This window comes from Metschnikowia bicuspidata, assembly GCF_001664035.1.
Source record: "Metschnikowia bicuspidata var. bicuspidata NRRL YB-4993 chromosome Unknown METBIscaffold_1, whole genome shotgun sequence".
Classification (NCBI taxonomy): domain Eukaryota; kingdom Fungi; phylum Ascomycota; class Pichiomycetes; order Serinales; family Metschnikowiaceae; genus Metschnikowia; species Metschnikowia bicuspidata.
Genome location: NW_017387731.1, coordinates 1,713,731 through 1,732,338, shown reverse-complemented (window position 1 = coordinate 1,732,338; position 18,608 = coordinate 1,713,731). Strand labels below are relative to the sequence as shown.

The window sequence follows — 18,608 nt, the reverse complement described above, 5'->3', positions numbered from 1 at the left end:
TAGCCGATGCTGGATGCTTCTTTGCTTCGATGGATATGTGGCCTATTCAAATCAGGAGTAAAGGCAAGCGAAATTCAGTTCTTCACACTTAGCTAGTCAAATTGGGAAGATTGGTAGCAATCAACAATTTTTCAGAGTATGTCTGATTCAGGTAGTATGTCTGGTTCAGGTAGTATTAGAGTGGCGGAGTTGGGATACTGATATGGTCGCGAGCCACAGGCGGGCTCCTGTGTGCACTCCTGGGGCCCCCGAAATAGATTGCGAATCATAAATACTTCCTGTTGCACTTAAGCGTTATAATGTTACATCAAGATGCCGAATTCAAGCAATGCTTGCAGCTAAGCACTATTTTTTCATTCTGTGAAAAAAGAGAGATCTGAGGCCGCGCTCATGAAAAGATGGTGACTGGGAGTTCATGTGGCAGAGCTGCCCCAGAGACTCATACTCTAAATCTCTCGAACAATAGTGAACAAGGCTCAAAACTTGAAACATGAATTCCAAGCTCAAAAACATTTGTAGTCCTTTCTCATATTGCAATGATGTGTGGTTCGGGTACAAGATATCGAGGAACCAGGGCCCCAAATTACTTGTCACGTGAGTTCCCGGTAGCCACACTACAATATTTGGGGCTCAGCCTGGATTTCCTTTTCAATCCTCGAAACTTTGTGAACTGAGTATGGTGACCTCAAAAAGAGACTCCGTTGGAAGAAAATCGGCATGTTTTGCCGGTCCTCATCTCGAGACCCCATTCGCATGGAATATTCCCCAAACCGAGAAAACACCCAATGGTCAGAATTTAGAAGTGGTCTCTAGCGGATTTTACACTTCTCAAAACACAGGCTTCTGAAAGACAAGGAAGAGTCGTATGATTATGCTAGTGGCTAGTCCAGAGGCACATACACGTGTAACTATTCCCGCGTTCCGCTAGGTCACGTGATAATCCATGTCACGGGTGCGTGCACCGACCGCGATACCTGAGCATTCCCGTACTCCTTTTACGAAGAAAGAGCCCTCTTTCACGACCAGAGAGTTTGAATTGCCACGACTCAGAAATTCCTCTTCTGGTTCCTGCACAAAATATTTTTACATGGAAGGCTTCAGGGGCTCCATGCAGAAAAGCACTGCTATCGGCACAATCTGTAGGTTGTTGTCCGTCTCCCTGTTTTCCCGCGGGTGCAAAATGGGGTTTCCCCGATTTGCAGCCTGAGGGCACGACATCACAACACCCGTGCACCTCACAGACACGCGACACAGGACTGCATCTAACACTTTTTCTTTTCACTTCGCGGCACGCTTTGGTGATGTTTTCCTGTGAGCTTCCAGAGGTGCTTTCCAGGGTCTCTTTGCAAACCCAAGACACGTTCAGATCGAGAGCCCTAGACTTTGGTTTGTCTTCTCGGACTCAAAGTATTCTTTTTCTGAAACGATACCGAATTTCGCATATACATCAACGTGTGAATCTGGGTGTTAAGAATGAGACAAACCTCAGACTCCACTATTTCTCAGGCGGCCCGCAAAGGTGTCTCTGGGGGCAATAACAATGTCGGAGAATCCTCTGCAACTGATTATTCGACTGCGAATTCTTTGCAAAGACGACAGCAGAGAGATGGAGCCAAGCTAGCGGAGCCAGAGTCACGTTTAGAGAGCGGCTCCTCCAACAGTATTTTGCTGACCTACAGGGAGATTTCCCAACATCACGCGTGGTTTTTCCCATGCCTCATCATTCTAGCTCATTTTGCCGTGTTCTTCATGACCGACGAGAAATCAGATGTGCACCAAATGTTAGCCAAGATGATGACTGTGTCGTATCACATCGAGGGCACTGACCAGTACGGTAAAGGCGAGTACGACTTTTACTTTGTTGGCTTCTACTCCCTCTGTTTCACTTTTCTCAGAGAGTTTATGATGGTTTGTATCTTTCGCCCTGCTGCACTCTATTTTGGCATCCGCAAAGAAACCAAGATCAAGCGCTTTATGGAGCAGACATACTCCATGTTTTACTACGGCATGCTGGGCCCTTTTGGCTTGTGGGTAATGTCACGTACCCCGCTCTGGTTGTTTGAAACCACACCTTTCTACTTGGAGTACCCACATACCACCCATGACATCTACTTTAAAGTATACTACCTTGGCCAGGCGGCATTCTGGGTGCAGCAGTCGGTTGTGCTCCTGTTGCAGCTCGAGAAACCCAGAAAAGATTTCCACGAGCTTATCGCGCACCACATAGTGACTATAGCTTTGATTTGGAACTCTTACGCATTTCACTTCACCTGGATGGGTTTGGCTGTGTACGTGACGATGGACGTGTCTGACTTTTTCCTTTCTTTCTCAAAAACTTTGAATTACTTGGGCTCCCCGCTTGCAGGCCCGTTCTTTGTAATTTTTGTGGGGGTGTGGATCTACTTGAGACACTGGATCAATTTGAAGATTATTTGGTCTGTGATGACCGAGTTCCTTACGGTGGGCGAGTGCACGTTGAACAACGCTACGCAGCTGTACAAGTTTTGGTTTTCGCAACCAATCGTTTTGGGCTTGTTGGTTGCCTTGCAGCTTCTTAACTTGTACTGGCTCTTCTTGATTTGCCGCATTCTCTACAGATATGCGGTGGGAGGAGTTGCCGCTGACGAGAGATCCGACGAAGAGAGCGATGGTGAGACCACAGTCGACGCTAAGAAAGAGGAGTAACTGCTAGACAAGCCACAAAGAGTAGGCAGGACCCGTGCTAATTACGAGGATGGATACCACGAGGCTTCTTGCTGACAGTGTATGGTGCCCAGAACTGCCAAGTCGTATAGAATGGCACTATATACATATAGAATAAATGCATGCTTGATACTTTACGGGTAATGTTTAGACAGCCTGCTCGGTCTCAGCGGTGGGAGCTCTGTCGGAGGTTGCCACGTCAGTGGCCACGCTTTCTGTAGCCACGCTTTCCGTAGCCACGCTTTCCGTTGCCGCATCGCCCGTCTTCTTCTCCATCTCCATCTTAGTAGCTGCCAACGAGGCCCCCTGCGCCTGCTTGTAGTGGGCAAATGCCAGCTTTCTCTCCTGCACCCCCTCCTGGGCGGCCCTCAGCAAAACACCCAAGATGAGCGACGACGCACGCATGGAGTCGTCGTTACATGGCACTGGGTATGTCAACAACGTCGGCTCCATGTTGGTGTCACAAAGCCCAATGGTTGGGATGCGCAGCTTGATGCTCTCTCCAATACAGTTTCTGTTCTCGACCGGGTTCATCAACACAATCAAGTCAGGCTTGATGATCGTGCCCTCCGTGGTCGTGAAGTACTTGCCTGTGGGCTCGTCAGCGAGGTTTACCAACGCCTTCTGGGGCCCCAGGATCTGGCGCGAAACCTCCGTGAAGTTCGTGATGGTGCCGGGGATCCAGCGGTGAGTCACGCAGTATGCGTTTGAGCGGCGTGCGGCCTCTTCCAACGCCACCTGCTGCTCCTTGAGCCGCGAGGTGCCGACGTAAAGAATGACACCGCCTTTGGCAGCGACCGCGCGGGTGACCTTGGCGGCCTTGCGCAACGCAACCAACGTGTGGTTGAGATCAATGAGGTGCACGCCCTGGTACTCACCGTAGATGAAGGGCTGTGTGGACGGTCTCCAGAGCGCCTTGGCGTGGCCCAAGTGGCACTCCGCGGCCATCAATTGCGCGATAGAAAGCTCCGAAACAGACCGCGGGTTGAACGTGTCCTCACTGGGCTCGTAGACCTGTGTCTGGTGCGTTCCCAAGTGGCCCGTGTGGCCCACGTGCGCCATATGTCTCAAGAAGAGCTCCTGTTCCGAGTAAGCCTTATAGTCTGGGGTGGGCTGCAAGTTGGGGAACTGGTGCGCAATAGAACCGCTGCTGGTGGTGCGGATCCGCTGCGCCGGGGCGCTGCCCACCTGCCCAGTGCCATCTTTGTGGTTTTCGGAGGACCTGGTCCAGGGCGCATATCCGACTTCGGCCGCGGGCAAGCGCATGCTCTCGAACAAAAAGTCTTCGATCTGCTCGTCGAGCTGCTTGACATTATTCTGGTCCGGAAGCAGGTCGAGCTGGCTCTGCAAGTGCAGCATGCGGTCTTCAAGCGCCTGCGAGGGAGTGTTGTTCAACGCGTGCACAGCAAGTCGGGTGCGCTCCTTCAACTCCCGCAAGGCCTTGGCCTTCAACATGGCCTGCTCCTCCTTTGCGAGGGCCTCGGCCATGACTTTCTCCCGCAATTTCTGCTGGGCAACTTCGGCCAGCGCAGGCTCGGTGGCCGTGTCACGTGTGCCGACGGTAGCGGTCGAGTTCATGCGAACCATCCCGCCCACGAGCCGGCGCTGGCACATGGTGCTCCGTGCCCTTCCAGAAATTCTGAGCATTTTAGGTTGTTCAGGGGGCGTTTCGTGGCGGTTTGTGCGTGGTTAAACGTGCCGTGGAGCTGGTGGTGGTGCGCCTGGTACAGGTGCGCTTTAAAATTTTCTCCGGCGCGCACGTGACCCGCCCAGGCCAGACACCCGTCGAAGAACAGGCCCCGAAGGAGCAGCGATATGCCGCAGCGGCAAACGATCCGGAGCCGTAGGACGGATCCGGAAGGCTTGGCGGAACAGGGCCGGGGAATTCCCACGGGCGACCAGGGCCAGCCCGCGTCACGTGACCTGCGGGATGGCGGGCTTGTAGGGCACACCGGCGGGGTTCCCGCCCGGGGGCATTCAGAGTGGGTACTTGGAGCCAGGCGAGCCCTGCCGAGGCGTGCCATACCGGTGCCGGCGATTTCTGGAAGCGTGGCCGTCCAGTTTTAAGAATTAGGCCATGCACGACCGCACGGGCCCGCCCGGCCGCGGGACCAAGATGATAGCCCCTCCGGATACGCGCGGCTGTCATTTGGAACAAGGGCGGCCCCAAAGCCAAAACACCACCCAGAACCACCAAAACAGGCGGAACACAAAATGCAAAAATACCCCAAAAAAATCAATAAAAAAATGCCGTTGAGTTGCGGCAGAGCAGCTGCCTGTTTCCTGGCCATTTTTCCGCCCACCAAATGCAAAACATCAAGGGTGTTCCCAGCTGACGGGAAACATTAGGGCGGGTGGTCAAAAAAACAGTGGTGGGAAAACACAACGGTTTTGACGGGGCCGCCAGGACAGAAACCGAGGAGACTGCAACACGCGGTTTTGGTGCGGGCCCCAATTCTAGCGAGGCGCGGCATCAGCATATTGCGCTGGGCGCGCCAGAGCGGCCTGGACCAGGGCTCGGGATCCGTGTGCTTCTTCATTTATATCGACCTGTGGGCTTAAAGCGGCAGGGAAGAAAGTAGATTGGTGTATGCGATAGACCGCCACGAAAGACGGCGAGCCACAAGAGCTAACAGTCTGGGCTGGTGTAAGAGTTGCAGAACTGCCGCAATAGTGGAGAAGAACGAACTGAGTAGTTGGGGGAACGAACTGAGTAGTTGGGGGAACAAACTGAATAGTAGAGGGGAACGAACTGAATAGTGGAGGCGAACGAACTGAATAGTGGAGGCGAACGAACTGAATAGTAGAAGGGAGCGAACTGAATAGTTGGATAGACCTACTTGGGAAGTAGCGGAGAACCACCTGGATAGTTGAGGAGAGCTGCCGGAATAGCTGAGGAGAACCACCGGAATAGTAAGACAGAAGCGCCGGAATAGTCGAAGCAAACGAACTGGAAGTTGGATAAAACTACCTGCGAAGTTGTACAGAAGTACCTGGAAAGTTGGACAGAACTGCCGGATAGCCGAGGCGGACAAGCTGAATAACTGGACAGAACTACTTGGAAAGTCCAGGAGAATCACCAGAATAGTTGGCGAGAACTACTCGAATAGTTGAAGCGAGAGAACGGATTGTTGGATTAAACTACCTGGAACTTAGGATAAAACTATCTGGAAAGCTGGACAGAACTGCTTGGAAAGCTGAACAGAACTATTTGGTAAGTTGGAAAGAACCATTTGAAAAGCTGGACAAAATTTCCTGAATAGCCGAGGCGGACAAGCTGAAAGCTGGATAGAACTACCAGAAAAGAACTGCCAGGAAAATTGAGGAGAACTTTTCGAAAAGCTGGCCAGAACTACTTGAGAAGTTGAAGCTAACGAACTGAACAGTTGGCCAGACCTATCCGAAAAGCTCGACAGACCTACCCGAAAAGCTCAACAGAACTACCCCAAAAACTCGACGGGGCAAAAGACAGGAAGATTCGAAGAAACAGAGTGACCAGTCACCCAAGAATCAAAAGGACCACAGGGCTGCTCAAAGCGTGACAGTCCTACACTGGCAAACCAGAAATTTCAAGATACAAGGCCTCCGGCTAGAGGAAACAAGAAGGCAGAAAACAGGGCAGTTCACAACAGGGCAGTTCAAAAACAGACAAAACGGCCTAGAGAGACCAGGGTTTCCTCACGCCTCACCAAGAGCAAAGCACGCAGACACACTGTTCTCGTGCGTCCGAAAACAACTGCGGTTGAGCAGACGCTATTTTCACACCCCCGCCGCACCCAGAGCACCATGAACGTTGCTTGTCTGACCAGCCTCGCCGACTTCATCCACTGCGTGGTCTCACAGGCAGAATCCCCGGACAAAACGAAAACCAATCCAGACTTCGCCGGGGCGCCCAGGCGCATTTTCGTCTTCTGTCACGAAGTCCATCTTTCTGGCCTCACCGTCCCGGGCGCAGAGCTCTCGATCTCGCAGATCAATGCCCTCCGCCGAGTCTCGATAATTTCCGGCGCGTCCCACGACGCTGTTCTCGAGATGATCCGAGCGGCATGGCTCGAGCCACGTGACGCAGCAGGCGTAGTGTGGGCATTCTACGACTTGGTCTCGGAATGGCCCGCGTCTGCCCTCGAAGACGCGGCGGCCGTCAGCCGTGTGTTGTACATGTTGGCCCGGAGCTGTGCTCTGAAGACCCCGCCGAAAGCCGTGTTTCTAAACGTCCCGGCGCCCGGCGAAACCGGCGAGGCGCGTGTTGCCCCCGAGATCCGTGGTCTCGTCTCGAAGTGGACACGGCCGGGTGGCCCTACAAGTTGATACTCGTTCTTCTCTTTTATTACACTCACACAACACGGGATCACTTGGTCTCCTCGACACCTTCGTCGCCTTCGTCGTCACCATCGTCGTCGCCAGCCGCGGCGTTCTGGCCCAATTGGCTGGCCAAGGCGCTGATGTCAAAGTCTCCGCCAGCACCACCGGCACCGCCGGCGCCTGCAAGCAACTGCGAGAAATCCATGCCGCCAGGGCCGCCCATGCCAGGCATACCGCCCATGCCAGGCATACCACCCATGCCAGGCATACCACCCATGCCCTCCATGCCGGGCATACCGCCCATGCCGCCCATGGCAGCCATTGGGTCCTCCTCCTCGGCCTGCTCGTCCTGCTCGTCCTCATCGACCCACTTGTCGAAATCCGTCTTGATGTAGTGCAACTTCAACTTCTCCTTCAAAAGACGGGGCCAGAACTCGGCCTGTGCGGTCTTCTTGCGCAAGACGTACAGTATGTGGCTACCGCTCTCGTGCTTGTACGAGTTTTCTGGGTCGATCTCGTCGAAAAAGTCCAAGTTCAACTCGTAGTCGGTGGCCTTGTCCGACGACTGGGCGGTGAACTTGAGCGAAGTGGCAGACAAGTCCAACTTCACGTCCACGGGGTCTTGCACCTGGATGGTCAAGTAAACGACGTTTTTCGCGGGCTCGCTTTCGCTGGAGCGCTGGGCCCATAACACAACGGGGTGGACAGCCATGATGAAGATTTGTGGAGTTGTTTTGGGGTGGTCTTGACGTCGAGTTTGGAACTCAAGTGTACTTTGGTGGATAGCTGGGTAATCCGGTTTTTGGACTACGCGTTGCAGGAATTGAGTGTCTCGCTATGAAATTCAATTTTTTCGAGCACTTGGAAGGGTTCAAAATGGACGCTGTGCGGTGGGGTTTTCGAATATAAACTGTCCTCAAGGCGTTTGCGGGTGCCGACGGTTATATACGCCGCGGGCGGTTCGTTCCAGAAGCTTCGATCACGTGACGCGCTGGGACGGGCAGCGTGCTGGGTAATTTGGCCGTGGATGAATTGTGCAAGTACAAGAGCGAGTTGGCCCAGTGTCACGCCACATTTATGGGTGCAATTGCTGCTCTTTGGCTGCTGATCCGCTGGATTCGTTCTAGCTGTCCAACCCAGAACCGAGCGGCCAAAGCCGGCTTGAGCACGTTCAAAAAAAAAAAAAGAAGAAAAAAATCAGACACGGATGGCAAGACGTGGTTGGAAAGAGATGGCGTTGAGTGACTGGTACATTGCACCCTTGAAGAAAAGATAAAGCTCCTACTGACGGAAATTGAATGGCAATCAAATGGAGGCACATGAGCTCTTTTGCTGCGAGCGATTGCAATCAATTGCACAACATGACAGCAGCAGCGGCCCTGTCATTGGCTGAATTGAAGGCAGCCTAAGAAAAATCCATGGGCTTGAAAACAAAAATACAGCTGGCAAAAATCTCTTCGTTTTTCGATCCGCTTGTGGTTCTTGTGTTCCCAGCACCTCGCTATTAATTGGGACAAGAAATGCGACCTGCAAAGACCACGGGAAATGAGGCTCAGTATGACTAGACTCCCCACAGAAATGGCCCGGGCTACTTTTTGAAAGTTCAAAACCGGAGACGCCACCGTTTGTGTTTCACCGGAGTGGTGCTCAAAAATCAGCCGACTCTGTGTTCTACCATGACTCCTCACATCTAGCCACTCATGGCAGATATTAGCCGAAAGCCTTCCGCATGTTCGCACCGCCCGGGTTTGGGTTATGATAAGCGATGGGACCCCCTCGTCACGTGCCGCATGGCCCTGCGAGGTCTCGTGCCGATAAGCCGAGACCCGTACCTTCCTCCACATGGCCGCACCCAATATCTTATGTTGCTTCCCCACAGTCCGAAAACCCATGGCCCAGGATGCTCACCGAATTGCCTTTGGAAATCCAGGTCCGGCTCCTTCAGCTTGTCCCCGGCAGCCTGCTCAAGTACACCAACTCGTACTTCTACCTTTTGTACAATGACCTATTTTGCGACAAGCTCGTGAGGGTCTACGGGGACGATGCACTTGTCATACTAGCGAAAGTGTACCGATGGTTGCGCACATACATAAAGTCCTTGGACACTTTCCGGGCCGAGTCTCGGCACGTGATATGGTCCAGGCGGAATTTGAGCGACTGGGCTTCTGAGACCGGGAAAACCGGCGGATCGGTGTCCCCACAAGATATGACCCAGGCCCAGTATATTGCCGACTCATGGAGATACGTGTACGCGCTATTCCGGAATAAGCGCATGTTCGCCGAATACTCTGACTACAAGATCGACGAGCCGACAAACTACGTGTACAACCATTACGTGGAGATAAATCGCACGTATCTTCTCTCATACTGCAAGACCGCGTGGCTCGCGCCAGGCCGCTACAACTTGAACATTGGGCTCGTAGTCAAGCATGGCAGGGGACTTGGCACGACGAAATTCGAAATCAAGTACCGAACAGCCGAGGGCGACGACACGACTTTGACGTTCAATCCGCCGACAAACATCCGCGACATCTTGCCGAAAAAGCGGTTCTGCTTCTTGAAAATCGGCGAGTTCGAGATCCCTCCGCTACCACAGGACACCACGCTCGCTTCGTCTCCGTACCACCACCACAACTTGTACAAAATACAGCTCGTTATGGAAGAGATCGGGCTTTACTTGAAGTCTGGCTTCACGATTTTTTTCATTGACATCTCGCTGCCGTCCGTGATCTTCAACGACTACGACCTTCTTTTCTACTCATGCCAGGAAACAAACTACAAGTACTTCATCAACTTGCCGCTCAAGAATCTCTATAAAGCACTCAATTATGTGCAGAACGGAAGCGACGATACCTATGACAGCATTGAGCCCTACGGCCAGGCCAATCCAGATGACATCGAGTCCGAGTACGCGCAGGACTACGACTTGGATCCGCACCTCAAGTTCGCTAGCTCTGATGAGCAGCTTTTGGCGTACGCGGACTTTTTCTTCAAAAACACCTTCAACAAACGGCAGTTCAAGTTCAACACCATCTATCAAAGACGGCAGTTCGTGAACAGGTTTGGGGAGTTTGATCCCGAAGACGACGAAGATGAGGCGCGCAATGTATGCACCTACGACAGGGAGGGGCTCAAGTGGCGCATTCCTATACTCGGCGAGCTTTGATTTTTCCGGACAGGCTAAACTTTGAAGATCCGTTGCTGTTTACTGGGTTTTGATAATCCGTTCCACGGCGAGTCTCTCTTTGGCGATCTTTGATGCATCACCTGTATAGAATGAGCTAGAATCAAACAATATCAATAGACTTCATTTAAGCTTGCCCGAACGTACTGCGCGTATATCTCCCGATCCATGGCGCTCAAAGATTCTTCATTCAAGAAGGATTCGTTGGGCATCACTGTGGTCGTCAGCTTGAAATATAGTTCGGAGTCCGCCTGCGAAGTCCGGAACGTGGGAGCAATTGATTCGAAGTGAAGAGGAGGCATCTTGGGGGGCAGGAACTGACTCGAGTACACATGCATATCCGCTTCGCTCACTTGCACCTCCTTGTACAAGCTGTGCGGATGCGCAGGTCCCGAACCACGGACCCAGTTGCCCGGGGCGAGTTGCTCTGCTAGCACCACATTCGCTGGCTCGGAGAGATGCTGCCTGCTGGAAGGGGCCTTTGTGATTGACAGATTTCGCTCGCCCACGGGCTTGGAGGAGAGCAAGCGGGAGACGCGCACGGAGACCTTCCCTTCCAAGCGGCCGTTTTCCAGCCGTTTGTGATCTTGAAGATGCGCATTGTCTTGCGGCTCGTCTGCCTCGTCTATCGGGCGCATGCCGTCCAGGCCGTCGCCGCTTTCGCCGGCCTTCTTTTTGAAAAAAGGCTTGCGGGATTCGAAAGGGCTATAGTCGAAGTTCTTGGGGGTCGAGTTCAAGTTGGAAGGGAAGTAGCGGACGTTGGAGTTCATGTTGAACTGGAAGAGGTCGCCGAAGGACTCGAATTTGCGCTGGCCGTAGCACTCGTTGAACCAGTTGTCGCTCGAGTCCGCGGCCGCGTCCGGGCGCCTTTGGGGCTCCGGCAGGACGTCGGGCCTGTCCTGGAGAAGGCCGCGGGTGTCCTGGAGATACTTTGCGTTGTACCAGTGCATGTAGCTGGGCTTCTCCAGCAAGGGCAGCAGCATGAGGGTGTTGTGCAAGTAGAAGTCGTTCTGGAGCTCCCATAGCTTCAACTTGCGCGGGTGGTACACGTAGTTGCCCAAGAAGAGATTGATGGCCTCCTGGCGGATCAGGTCCATGAACGAGTTGGAGTAGATGCGCTTGATGCTGTTGAGCACGTCGCGTGTGTGCGAAGACCACTGGTTGATTCTGCGGTAGGAGTCCATGGTGTTGACGAGGTTGGAGCCGCCGTACTGGACGGCGATGGTGTCGCCGTGGTCGTGGAACATCTCGGTGAGGATGTTGATGAGGTCGGAGTCGTAGTCCAAGTCCGTCGCGGAGGCAATGAGCCCCAAACTCTGCAACTGGTGCGAGAGCGCCTCCTTGAAGATGATGAACTGCGCGGCGTTGGTCCTGTCCAAGCAGTCGATGCAGTTGGTGCGGACGACGCCGCGCTGGAGCCTGGTGGAGCGGAGGTCCCTGCCGTTGTGGAAGAAGCCCGTCTGCTGCACGGCGTTGCGCGCGATCTGCTGGAGCGGCGTGATCACGTCGAGGTTCTTGCGCAGGTGCTTGGACATGTCGAACGAGTGGTACTGGAGCCGCAGCGCGCGCGGGAGGAACTGGTTCAAGTAGGCCACGCAGCTCTCGAAGTGGCGGTTCAACTTCAGCTCGCGCGGCTGCTTCTCCTTGGTCTTGATCAAGTTCAACACCACCACGGGCAGCCCGTAGCGCCGGAAGAGGTTGTTGAAGTGCAAGGCCGAGCTCTGGTAGAACGGGTCGGACAAGTGGATCTCGATGGGCGGCTTGGGAAGCCGGTTCAAGTCCTGGGTCCAGCACAACGGGATGGAGCCGCGGTGCTGCACGAAGCTGGTGTGGCGGGGGCTGGCGTACACGCCGTGCGCCGGGTCGTGGAACGACGACGTGAGCATGTCCAGCACGATCTGCTCGGTCTCCACCTCGTTGGCCACGTTGCCGCGGTCGTTGGCGCCGCGCTTCAAGAACCGCGCGCCCGCAAAGTGCCGCGAGCGCCGCGCGATGATGGTGATGTAGATCTTGCGCCCGTAGATCAGCACGTTGGCCTGGTCGATGAAGCCGTGGACGAGCGGCTGGAACCACTCGAACGCGGCGATTTCCGGCTGCGTGAGCACCGGCTCGAGGAGGAGGCTGTTCCACATGAACCGCGCGTTGTGCCCGCCCGCCGCCGCCCGCCCGCCGCCGCGCCGCTGCGCCATGCAGTTGTGCTGCAACGAGTTGGTGATGTCGTACGTGTAGCTGAAGTAGAACGTGCGGCCCAAGTCCAAGTACTTGAAGATCAGGAGGAGCCGCTCCTCGTCGCTGTACTTGTCCGGCCGGCGGTACGCGAGCGAGAGCGGCACCAACTTGGTCTCGTCCACGTGGTAGAGGTAGTGGCCGCCCACCACGGCCACCTGGCTGCACTTGGTGACCACCAACAAGTAGTACTCGCGCGTGAACCGGATGAGCCCGGCGAGCCCGTACGCCTGCGCCACCTTGTGGATGCCGCCCTCCACCAGCTCGTTCAAGCCCTCGAGCAACCCCGCCATGTCGTTGCGCGTGTAGAAGTAGCTGCGGATCTCCAAGAGCTGCGGCGGCCGCGCCGCGTCCTTGTCGGCGGCAATCTCCATGATGCGGAACAACGACTCGCGCGCGTTGCTGCCCACGATGAACATGGTGGACGCCAGGTTGTAGATGGTGAAGCGCTGGAGAATGAAGCGCTTGCTGCCGGGCTCCGGGCCGGGCTCGGCGCCGCATGCGCCGCGGGAATTGTTGTCGTTTTGCGCGCCGTGGGGCCGCTGCTCGTGGCTGCCGCCGGCCGCCGGCTCCGGGGGCGTTTTTGTGTCCGAAGGGGGCTCTTTGGAGTCGCTGCTGGGCGGCCTATATGGGGCCTGGCCGTATGGCGGCCGCGTCTCGGTGCCGTCGCTGGGCGCCATGGGCCTGTTTTTGTGTTTTTGTGTTTTTGTGTTTTTTGGTTCGTGTTTTGTGGTTTGTGGTTTGTGGTTTGTGGTTTGTGGTTTGTGGTTTGTGGTTTGGTGTTTGGTGGGTTTGGTGGTTATGGAAGTAGTAGTCTGGTGAGGCCCGGCCTATGGTGAGTAGCGCGCCTGTGCCATGGCCAGGTCACGTGCGCACCCTCCGGCCCTCCTGGGACAGGCCGGTCCGGAAACAGCGTAGGGGTTCGGCCGGCGGGCTTTGGTGGGGCGTGGGAGCTGGAGGGTTTTTGGATGAAAAGAGGTTTTGAGTTTTGGTGGGTTTCTGGGGTCCGGCTGGGATGTTGCCTGCGTTCTGGGTGACTGCTGGAGGGCTCTGGAGGGCAGTTGAATATTAGAGAGGTGTCGGGCAAAGTTTTGGTTGTTTGTAATCAGCAACGTTTAAGTTGATCTGATTTGAATTTGGTTTTTGTTTTCGTGAACTATGGTATGTACTTTTGGTTCTTTTTTGAAACCATCCAGGATTTTGAGAGTGCATCTGTGAATGTATTAATTCGCAATCTTTTCGTGAACTACAGTATTTTGAGAGGTACCGGGAAACAAATTAGTTGAATATTCGACAGATATTGGCGAATGTTGTTTTGATTGAAACAATCTTCCAGTGTCAACATTTGTTTTCTTCCTTTATTCATCATAGTCACGTTGGTATTTATTGTGGTTTTTGTTTTGAAATCATCTTAAATTTGGGGAGTAGCACTATGAATATTAATTGATTCGCAATTTCTTTATTCATCGTGAACTGCAGTAATTTGAGGAGACACTGACGAGCAGAACAGTTGAATTTTAGTTGTTTGATACAAGCAACGTTCAAGTCGATCTAATTTTATTTTCATTTTTTCTTTTCATTGAGCTATGTGATTCATCATAGTGCGTTGTTGTGTACTTTTCGTTTTTATAAATGATCTAGATTTTGAGAATAGTCTTTTTATTCATCAACTACAATACTTTGAGGAGATACCCTAAAAGAGGATACTGAAATATTCTACAGATGTTGGGCAGATGTTGTTTTGGTAACAACAATCGTCTGAATTTATTCTTTTTCTTCCTTTCACTGAACTATATTTTTTATCCCAGTCACGTTGTTATTTATTTGAAATGTTTATTTTGAAATCATCCAGGATTTAGAGAGTAGCACCGTTAATATTAATTGGTCCGCAATCTTATTTTTTTCATTATAAATTACAATACTTTGAGGAGATGCTGGGAAACAGAATAGTGAATATTTGAGAGATGGTGACAGAATTTGAGCTGTTTTGATCACCAACCTCTAGTGTTGATTTACATTTTAGCTGTTTTGATTGATAGAAGCAATGGACAGGTGTTAAATTTTGTCTTCTGCCTTTATTCATCATAGTCACGTTGGTCTTAATTATGGTTTTTGTTTCGAAATCATCTAGGATTTGGAGAGTAGCACCGTGATTGATTCGCAATCTTTTCTTTCATCAACTCCAATACTTTGAGGAGACACCGGGAAACAGGTTACTTAAATATTCGACAGAGGTATGGCAGCATGCAAGCTGTTATGATTGATTGCAACAATCTTCTAAGGCACAATTTTATGTTTGTAACAAGTCATCTAAAATACAGACATAAGAACTGTATATACATGTAGCATCGCCGTCACCTATTCAATCATAAATTGCAATATCCCTGGAGATAATGGGAATCATAGCAGCTGTTTGATATGGTATTGAGCTACTACTGGCAACATATTTTGATCATTAATTGAAAACATGCTGGTTCCATGGTAGCTTCACATAAATGTTCCATCAGAAACTGGGTTGCATATCAGGTCATATTCCTTACACATTTGACAATCAATATTGTAGCTCCATTATACAATAGCCGTTTGATAGACGCACCGAGTGATGGGCCAGGCTGTATATTGTTCATCTATGGGGCCGGAGGTTGTGCTGGGAATAGTGTATGTACCTTTAATATGACATGAAATGAGGGGTGCCATACGGATTACCTATTTACTCAGAGACGTGCCCATCTGAGCGTACTTGAGAGGCTAGGAAATTCGGGTAGCTCTAATATGTATGGAGTGTCTCCAGAGGTGTTTGACGATCGTGACCCGGTGGGAATGACGTGACGATAATTGAGGGAACTACTGGATAGCTGAGGGAGACATACTGTTGGTGCCATTGATATGTAGAATTACTCACGGCGCTAGAAATACCGTGACATGGCGAATACGCAGGTGTACTATTTGAGAACAGCACTGACATGGCCATTGGTATGCATCATGTTCGAAGGTGACACTTCTACTGGATATCTCGGCCAGAGACGGCACTGCAGCAGCTATCATGGAAAAACACTGATGAGACAGCCACAGCCTGGTCTTGAGCATGGATGAATACCCGGGTCGCTGAGGAAAGCGGTGCTATGCCAACTACAACAAGGCGATTCCCAATGGCCTTCGAAAAAACTGGCCGAACCAGCAGCGGCTGGCCGATCTGTGCTCATAAGGCGGTTTGGAACGGCCACGATACCGACGCACGCTTCCTGCGGGCCCCGGGGCCGGCGCAAAACAAACTGCCCGGCAATATCGAGCCCTGCTGTTTCATCACGATACATTCCAAGGCGGGCGCGAGAGTCCCCTGAGGGCACCTCGCATCTCCTTACAGTCTCTGCAGACCGTGTTGTTCCAAGCCCGCAGACTTGGAAAACGGCGCAATCCACAGTGATGTGGACTTGCATGCCCCTGTTCCCACAAGGGCCACGTGGCGTTGTGGGACGGCCCCACAAACCCCGGCACGGCCGGCAAGAATGGCGTGCCCCGGCCCTCTAGATGCGCCAGTCAAGCTCATCGAGGCGTCTCCTCGTGGTGGCGCGCCGCTTGGAGCCGGCGTAGTCGTCGACCTCGCGGCGCATGTTCTCGCGCTTCAAGCGGCGCGAGTTGCGCTCGCGCTCGATCTCGCGCTTCTCGATCTCCCACGGACTCAAGATCTCGATGAACGGCTCCCACACCGCGTTGCCGTTGGAGATGCTGCTGTCGGTGCGGATGCGCACGTTCTTCTCGAAAATGAGCCCCGTGAGCTGCTGGTACTTGTGCAACTCGTGGTTGTAGGAGCCGTCGAGGATCTCCTTCTTCAAGCGGATGGTCAACTCGTGCAAGCTGTGGGCAATGGCCGGCTTGAACTCGCGGCTGAGCCCCATGTCCGCCACCACGATCTCGGCAAAGTCCTCGGGCGTCACGTCCGTCTGGTTCAAGTCCCACTCGAACTTGTCCTCGTACAACTTCTTGTCCAAGTTCACCAGGAGGTCCACGATCACGTGGTACTCGGCCGTGGCGGGCAACTGCAACGTGGACACGTAGCTGTACTCGTCGAGCTGCTTGGTGATGGCTTCCACGATCTCCAGGTGCACGTGCTGCGGCAACTCCAACTCCGCACAGAGGAGCGCGGCAAACGCGTCGGGCGTCACGAGCAGCTCGCTGGCGTTCCACATGAAGAAGTCCACGAGCTTCAGCATGCCGCTGTTGAACTCGATGTTCAACTTGATGGGCACCAACACGTGCTGCTGGGCGCCCATGTTGGCCCGTGCCGCGGCCGCTAACTCCGGCGCCACGTCGCCCACAACGTCCTCCAGCAAGCGCACGAGCCGCGCGGGCTTCAAAAGCCGCTTTTGTGCCGCCACCGTGGTGTGCACGCCGGCAATGGAAAACGCGTTGTTGCCCGGGATCTCCTCCTCGAAGTCGGCCTCGTCGTTGGCGTTGTCGAACTCGGCGTAGTTGATCTGCTGCGCGTTGCGCTTGGCGCTGCGCTCCTGCGGCGCGTTTGTGATCAAAAGTGCGCTGTCGGCGTCCTTGGCCAAGCGGGACGTGAGGCCCGTACTTAGCGCCTGCGGCGTGTAGAAATTGCTCTGGTACGCCAACGACATGGTGGACGGGTGTGTTGGGGTGGCTGGGTGTTTTGGGGTGTGCAGCGGGGAAACGGTGCGCTGGGGTGGGCTTTGGGGGAGATCGGTGGAGGGAAGGCCACGTGTGGAGTGGTTTTGGTAGATGGAGTTGTGGTTGTTTTCTGGTGATTGTTTTTGGCGCGGGAAGTTTTCGCGGTGTTTTCGCGGTGCTTTTGTGAGAACTAGACGCTTAGCCCTAATTAATCATGTGACAAATGAGACATTAAAGTTCGCACCACGTACCCGAAACCAAATAGCACGACAAGTATATAACGGGAAGAGAATTCCCTCTAGAGATCTTTTTAGAAGGTCAGTTGACACAAAAGTGGTTTTAGTTTTTCCTAAATAAAGGTTTATTTCCACACGCTAGTACATCATGTCGAATCCGATATCTCAACTGTACCAGTTGGGAACCACTTGTGGACAGGACATTGAGTTGGAATATCCTGTACTCAAGCAGAAATACAAACAGCTTTCGCTGGGTGGCCGCGCTGTTGTTCACGAGACTTTCAATATCAGATTTCTCATTTCAAGTATGTGCGGTGCTTAGGACCCTTGGAATCCTGCTATTCTCTGGAAACCCTTAAGGAGGAAATCGAACATAGAATATCCTCTCTTATGGGACAGAGTTTTCCCGTGCCTCGCAAGAGGTGACTACGTGGCGAATATCACGTGACAGAGACTGGGCCGGGCGGTTTTTTTTCCGGCTGCGGTGGAGGGCCGGGTTCCCTGGGGACTACCTGGGGTAGTCTGGGATGTCCTGAGATGTCCTGAGATTTTTTTGGTTTCCTTTGGTTTTTGGTTTCCTTTCCTTTGGAGTTTGGTTTCTTTTCCTTTGGTTTTGGGTTTTTTATTGCCTTTGGTTTTGGTTTTTTATTGCCTCTGTTTTTTCCAAACTTCACGGGCTTTTGGGAAGTTTACATTTTTTTGCCGGCGATTCACCTGGTTCGGTTATTAATTGTTGACATGGTGTACTTCTGGGATTTTTGGTGGACGAATTGACGGGGGACCAGGGCCGGCAGATTTACTGAATCGGCGCAGCGCTCGCTGATATGGCCCTGGAGCTCAGATATGGCCCTGGAGCTCGCTGGGATATGGCCTGGCAGAAAACGGAATGGCAGGTGCGGCTGCGGCCTGGGTTCATGGCTTGGAACCATGCTGGACCTCGAGCGAGAAAAAGAATGGTCTAAGACAGAGTATCTCAACCCAGAACGTTGGAGGTTGTTTTCACATGATTAAAGGTAGAGCCTGACTAGGAATATAAGTTTGATCACCCACACTTACGTATACCTTATATTATATAGATGTTGTGATTATATATAATATTTATAATTTGTTATATATAGTTAGTTATATACATGTAATAAAATATATGTCTGTCTGTCTGTCTGTCTGTCTGTCTGTCTGTCTGTCTGTCTGTATGTATATATGTATATATGTATGTATGTATGTATGTATGTATGTATGTATGTATGTATGTATGTATGTATGTATATAGGAATGTGGTAAATGTAGGGTATAAGTATTTAGGATAACTACTGAGAATCGAACTCAGA

General features: G+C 52.6%; 6 protein-coding genes across 6 annotated transcripts; 2 read left to right on the top strand and 4 right to left on the bottom strand.

Annotated features, from left to right (window-relative positions):
- Positions 1 to 1,473: 1,473 nt before the first annotated feature.
- On the top strand, positions 1,474 to 2,685 carry LAG1 (sphingosine N-acyltransferase; the record flags this gene model as incomplete). Its single annotated transcript, XM_018856926.1, has 1 exon — positions 1,474 to 2,685. One exon carries the CDS (start codon positions 1,474 to 1,476, stop codon positions 2,683 to 2,685), a length of 1,212 nt encoding a protein of 403 aa, XP_018713687.1.
- On the bottom strand, positions 2,355 to 4,593 carry METBIDRAFT_29730 (mitochondrial 37S ribosomal protein uS2m). Its single transcript, XM_018855468.1, has one exon. It carries the CDS (start codon positions 4,348 to 4,350, stop codon positions 2,851 to 2,853), a length of 1,500 nt encoding a protein of 499 aa, XP_018713686.1. The 5' UTR covers positions 4,351 to 4,593; the 3' UTR covers positions 2,355 to 2,850.
- A 2,237-nt stretch (positions 4,594 to 6,830) lies between these two features.
- Positions 6,831 to 7,870, bottom strand: SBA1 (Hsp90 cochaperone). Its single transcript, XM_018855467.1, has one exon. The coding sequence runs from the start codon at positions 7,715 to 7,717 to the stop codon at positions 7,052 to 7,054; it is 666 nt and encodes a 221-aa protein (XP_018713685.1). The 5' UTR covers positions 7,718 to 7,870; the 3' UTR covers positions 6,831 to 7,051.
- A 1,035-nt stretch (positions 7,871 to 8,905) lies between these two features.
- On the top strand, positions 8,906 to 10,171 carry METBIDRAFT_76263 (uncharacterized protein; the record flags this gene model as incomplete). The annotated part of the gene is made up of 1 exon (XM_018858501.1): positions 8,906 to 10,171. One exon carries the CDS (start codon positions 8,906 to 8,908, stop codon positions 10,169 to 10,171), a length of 1,266 nt encoding a protein of 421 aa, XP_018713684.1.
- On the bottom strand, positions 10,136 to 13,200 carry METBIDRAFT_29724 (phosphatidylinositol-3,5-bisphosphate 5-phosphatase). Its single transcript, XM_018855466.1, has one exon. The coding sequence runs from the start codon at positions 13,093 to 13,095 to the stop codon at positions 10,303 to 10,305; it is 2,793 nt and encodes a 930-aa protein (XP_018713683.1). The 5' UTR covers positions 13,096 to 13,200; the 3' UTR covers positions 10,136 to 10,302.
- A 2,647-nt stretch (positions 13,201 to 15,847) lies between these two features.
- METBIDRAFT_101896 (uncharacterized protein) lies at positions 15,848 to 17,302 on the bottom strand. The gene has a single exon (XM_018853706.1). It carries the CDS (start codon positions 17,032 to 17,034, stop codon positions 15,940 to 15,942), a length of 1,095 nt encoding a protein of 364 aa, XP_018713682.1. The 5' UTR covers positions 17,035 to 17,302; the 3' UTR covers positions 15,848 to 15,939.
- Positions 17,303 to 18,608: the final 1,306 nt, after the last annotated feature.